At 31.3% G+C, this 6,000-nt stretch overlaps 1 protein-coding gene across 1 annotated transcript in view; it reads right to left on the reverse strand.

The window, feature by feature from the left end:
- LOC127714228 (putative ankyrin repeat protein RF_0381) overlaps positions 1-5,167 on the reverse strand; it is a 30,969-nt gene extending 25,802 nt beyond the window's left edge. Inside the window, exons 1-2 of the mRNA XM_052220265.1 lie at positions 5,118-5,167; positions 99-235 (exon numbers count right to left, since the gene is read on the reverse strand). Coding sequence (XP_052076225.1) covers positions 99-128 — 30 coding nt within the window. The 5' untranslated portion in view covers positions 129-235; positions 5,118-5,167. The remainder of the gene's footprint in view (positions 1-98; positions 236-5,117) is intronic.
- Between the last annotated feature and the right edge of the window lie 833 nt (positions 5,168-6,000).

A 6,000-nucleotide genomic window follows, 5' to 3' on the forward strand; every position in this document is an offset into this window, starting at 1 on the left:
ACATGTGAAATAATTTCTGCAGAAAGTTAAAAATAACTAGGGACACTGGTAATCAATTTTACAATATAGACATGATAGAATGGAGAAGAAACAATTACCTTAGCTAGTTGTGTCATTTCCCCTGCCATCTTTGTACAGCATAGATATTTCAGCTCAAAACATACATATAAGCACTATCTGTATGAACTAGCAAGCTTTCAAGATCAACATTATTTTTTTCCACAGCACTCGATACCTATATAAAAAATATATAGTTTTCTTTTGTGTGTGTATTGCAGTTATGACAATATATGTATGTGTATCATAGTAACAAAAAGTACAGTTGCTATGGCAATAATCAGAATTCAGTATAACTATAATTGCTTTAGGTGACCGAAATATATTTTATATTAAATGCATTGGTGCTATAGCCTGTGTTAGTCAATTGGAAATCGAGGACTTCAAATGAATTGAATAAAAGCAATATTGACTCTGAAGTTAAAGCTGAAAGGTCACATTAAATTGTCCACCTAGATATAATTATAAGAATGTTTTTTTCATTTTTTGTCGAATTACCAATATTTATTTAGTATTGTAGACAGCCATGTTTAAATGGTAATGGGGTCACCAAGTTCACAACCCAAATTCTTACAAAGAGATCAATTATGTATCATTTAATCAAAGTTTAATACCAACTGGTCTTTCATACATTCTTTTGTATTTTCAATTAATATCTATTTCTTTAAATGGTTGTATTCATGACTGGCGGTGATTAGGGTCATCAAACATGATTTATCTTAAATACAACAAAAATCATAAATGAATCATTTACATTTTTTTTTTTTTATCAAACTTCATGAACTTTGAGAGCAATTGGTCCTCCACATGATTTTTAAGAAACTTCATATTCCTTAGAACTACATGTATAATCGTGATAATTACATGTGTAGTAATTTAAGAAATTTCCTAATTTTCATTTGTTTCGCTACTTAGACAGTGTTCTCCCTAGAAATTTTGGATAGCATCACATTTGGCGTGAAAAAATAAACTGTATTTTTTTCAATATCATTTGTCGCGTGCGGGCAATGCTCTATTTTCTTTTAGTTATGTTTATATTGTTCAATACATTATTGAGAATACAATTGAAGTATAACAGTTGTTTCAGTTCATGTCTTCTATATTCATTTATAGTTACAGAATTTAAAAAAGAACTTTTTTTTATATATGAAATAGGAAGAGTAAGTATCAAATAGTAATAAAATTTCAATTAAAAAAAAATCTGTTTATCATCATGTTTGTGAAATTCATTGTTTCCTGGGACTCAATGTATTAGTCCCAGTTGTTTCTTATCAAAATGATGTAATATATTTTTAACAAACTTTTAAATTAAGCTACTTTAATCAGTATACTGAAACAATGCATTTACAAAATGAATTCATTTAGCAAGGAGATCTAACAAATAATCTGTTAATGCACATGGAATGCGTAGTTTTCTCTTTTGGGGTCAATATTCTTCTGTCAGCTGTGCCATTTGTGCGTCTGTAATTATCGTAAAAATGCTGATTTTGGTCATACCTGGTCCGCATCCGATCCGTAGTTAGTACAAATATTTCAATGGCGGTTGAAGGAAAATTAACGAAAATAAACAATGTTTGACAAGCGATTAGGAATGAATATGATGCTTTTAATGCAATAAATGGATGAAGCATTAACTACAGGCAATGTTGATCACTTTCTAATTTAGTATCAAACTTATTTTGCCGAAAATCAAAATGTTGAATATACGCTCTCAAGAAACAAGTACCGAAGGAGAAAGAAAATACTTCTTTAAAAGTTGTACAACTATGTTTGGTCAGCAAGTTTGTCAACATCGACGTACCCAGCGTAGTTTTTTCTTCTCTTAAAAGACAGTTATTGCATGATGCAAACGTAGATTTCGAATATGATAATTTTGAATTCTTTTTTCTCGATGTCAAAATTTGCGATTGGACCACGTGGTTTTAGTCATGTCATAAGTGTCAGCTTGGGTTATTCGTAACCAAACAGTTATCGCCCAAAGGGCAATTAACACCTATTCAATCACTCTTAATTGCCTCTATTGTCCGACTTAAAGGGATTACAATTAAAGGTAATATAATTTTTATGATCGCAAGCGGTAATTAGATGAAAGTTAAAAATTTAGGACATCAGTTTTGTGGCAATGTATAATGTATAGAGACAAGGAAAAATAGCATCCTCAAAATAATTACAGCATCACGGAAATTATTAAAGCGTCACGGGAAAAAATTATAGCGTTGCGGTGCCGCGACGCTAAAACGGCCTGGGGAGAACACTGACTTAGATATAGAAACCAGGGGTTCTTTTCATACAAAATCTTACGACTAAAATTGATCGTTAGTTATACTGAAATGTTCATGACTAAAGAGTGATTTTACTCGTAAGAATTTTGTGAAAAGAGTCGCTGCTCTTTGAAGCTGCCAACAGTCAACTGTTGCACAAAGAACTGTTAATGTTGATAGTAGGTTCCTTTGTACTATTGTGTGATTAAATGAATATTTGTATGTCAAATCTTTATTGGTTTAAATTTGTTTATAGTCATGATAGTGGTTCATATGGTTATGTCTTGTTCTGCTGTCTGATGTAATGAAAAGATCTTTAGATGGATGGAAAATCATTAACCAGTCTTGTCCTATTGTGTTGCTGAATTTAAGTCCTGTTGTAGTTCGGATGCATCATCTTTGATTTAGATGTTTCTATAGATGATGTTGTCATTAGCAAATTAACCTAGTACAGTGCTGTGTTGTAAGTATTTTGGGAAATCATTATGGTTAAATAAAAAATCAAATTGGGCCAAGGACTATGCCCTGTGGCACTTTATATGTTACCCCAATTTTCTCTGATAGTTCTCCATCTAACATGGCTGTATGTGTACGTTTTTGTAGAAAATTACCAATCAATTCCAGGGTATTATTGTCTATGCAGTTGTAATGTAATTTATACATTGTATAGTAACCTTTTGTGGGTGACTTTGTCAAAAGCATTAGCAAAGTCCATCACAATGACATCGATTTGTATGTTGTTAATGTGGCTTTTTGCTAAGTCCAGTACAAAAGATATATTAATTGTGTCTCACATGAGCATTAAGATCAAAAGGCATGTTATAGATCATATAATATATTGTTTTTTCCAATTTGTTCCATTATTTGAATAGCTATGCTATTTCCATTATTTTACAAAGTATACTTGTTAGAGAGATAACCCTGTAATTTATGGCATTGTGTTTGTCTCCTTTTTTGAGTGCAGGACAGACGTTTGCATGTTTACAGTCTGTAGGTATTTTTGTGTGCATTGATTGTTTTTGACAGATGAGTGTGATGATTGGACTAAGATTATCTTTCATTTCCTTTAATACCTTGCCACATAGTTCATCAGGGCCTGTGGCCTTACTTGGGTAGATGCTATGTAGTCCAAATTATTATGACATGTTGAAAGGCTATTTTATTTTTTTGCTGTGACACCTTCCTACATGTTTGTATAGCAAGAAAAATAAAATAGAATTTCAAGAAGTCATAATTATTTGGACTAGATGTTATGCAGTAATTTGTTGATGCCCTTTTCTAATATATTTATTTCATTTATTTGTGAATGTGATAATAGATTCTTTACTGGTATTGGATTTGCCGATGATTCAGTGGTGAATACTAGTCAAAATAATTATGACGTCTTAAAATCTATTTGAATTTTGTGTTCAGGGCTCGACAATAACGCTTGTCAGATTGTCTGGTACCAGAGGAAAAAAAGGTCGGACAAGTAAAAGCCATATCAAGCTTGTCCAACGGGACAAGTAAGAAAATAAATTGAACCCAACTTTGATGATCAAAGTAGTAAACAAAAAACAGAAAAAGAAGATAAAAACAAATATTAATTTGACATGTTTACTTGCGATCGATAATTTAAAACTGGTTCTTTGTCAGATACTTTATAACAGATAAAACTAATACTATTCTGGGAAACCAGTCTTACCGATCGGAATCAGAGTTCGGCACCGTCACGGAAACTTCTCGGCTCCATGTTTAATAGACAGTCCGGCACCGTTGGAGACATTTCGGGACCAAGACAAACAAGTACCTCGTTTTCCTACCTTATTATGTTGCTTTATGATAAATTTTATTTAGCAAAAATATTTTTAAAAGAAAAATGAAGAAATTATTGACCATAAAATTCATAAAATCATATTTAGCCAAACAATATTTGATTGTGTTTGAATAAACATTTTAATATATTAAAAACAAAGCTGATTGTAGCAAGGCATTAATCATGTTAATCATAATAATCAATATTTTATCAACATAAAAGACCAAGATAAAAACCAAATGAGTGTAGACTGACAGGCCTACCAGACTCTGCCTGATGTGCAGAGTCTGATGAGACTTTGGCATTGATGAAAACTAGAACCTAAGTCCTGTGACTAGACATTACTAGATTCAGTTGTTCTCGACTCATATTTTAGAAAAGGATAGCAAGAGATATAAATCAAATTCTGTTCTATTGTTTAAATTCATTTTGTTCATTGAATCAACCTAAAATGCAAAAAGGTTAATATAAAGGTTTTTTTTTTGGAAAAGTTACAATTCCATTCGGACAAGTAAGTTTTGGTATGTACTTGTCCTATTGGGCAAGTTGAAAAAAAAGTTATTGTAGAGGCCTGGTTTTACGCAGGAAGGCGTCACAAAAAAATATTAAAATAGCCTTTCTAGACGCCATAATTATTTGGACTATGGCCTATGCATATGATATGGTGAATACAGGATTCCATGACAACAGTATTTTGTCAAAGAATTATGCCCCATTGCCATTCTTCATTGTTTATAAATATAAAACACAATTTGAAAAGATAACTAGGTCTAACAATACTGGTATAAACTCATATTCCATTACTGTGACTGTATCCTTATTGTTTTTTGGGAAATATTTAAAAAAAAAAACCACACTAGTCACTAGTCTACAGGAATTAAATTAAAACTACTAGTACTAGTATACCAGTATTGTTATCTCGCTATGTTCAAATTGTAAAAAGTATTGTCAGTGAAAATCTTATAAAAATTGTAATTATACGGGTTACTGCATATAAAAAGTACTTAAAAGGAATCTTCACAGCTTAGTTTGTTGGTTGTCAGAAAAACCGGAAGTTGATGTTTCTCTGCAGATTCTAATTACAGAAATGAGTTTCGGAAAAATCTCCGGAAATTGTTCGTTCGTGTTCATGCTGTTATGTTAATATTGTTATTATGAAATATTAACATAACGTATTTTTAGCTGACCGATAGAAAACTGTTTTTTTTAAATTCTCAAATGTGGTATAATATTCTGCAAAAATTCAAACCTCTTAAAAAGGGAATAGCATGCTAGATGACGGTACTTATCTCTGAAAAAAAAAATATTCCTATATACCTTGATATTTAAGGTATATAGGAATTTGGGTTTTTTTTTTCTAGTAAAAAGGAAATATCATGCTAGATGACGGGGCCTAACGAGGTTTGAATGCTAACAAGAAAGCTATTGAAGTCCATTGAAGGCTCTTAGTAATGGTGAAATTGAAGTGATCTTAGACGCCTTCATGATCTCTATGACCGAATGTACGAAAAAAGTCACGGAAAAAAAGTTCACAGATAAAATGTCAAAGGAAAAAAAGTCGCAGGAAATAAAATGATTAAAAAAAATAGTAAATGTAGTATATTAAATTTTTGAATGTAAATACATTTTAATAGATTTTTATTAATATATAGGCAGAAACATACATCTATATTGTTTGTGCTGTATTTAGACCCCTCTACCCAGAAATATGTTTTGCATGCACACGTATAAAAATTGCGGTTTTTATCCAACGCAATCATAGGTTTGAACGTTGTTTTCAATTTAGACTTATCAAGTTATATTTTTTCGTTTGGGCTTGTATTATATTTGTCGTCGGGTTTATATGATTCGTTTATCCTATTTCGACTCTTCAAAATTCAAGAGTCT

The sequence above is a fragment of the Mytilus californianus genome, unplaced genomic scaffold (genome assembly GCF_021869535.1).
Source record: "Mytilus californianus isolate M0D057914Y unplaced genomic scaffold, xbMytCali1.0.p SCAF_9, whole genome shotgun sequence".
NCBI lineage: Eukaryota > Metazoa > Mollusca > Bivalvia > Mytilida > Mytilidae > Mytilus > Mytilus californianus.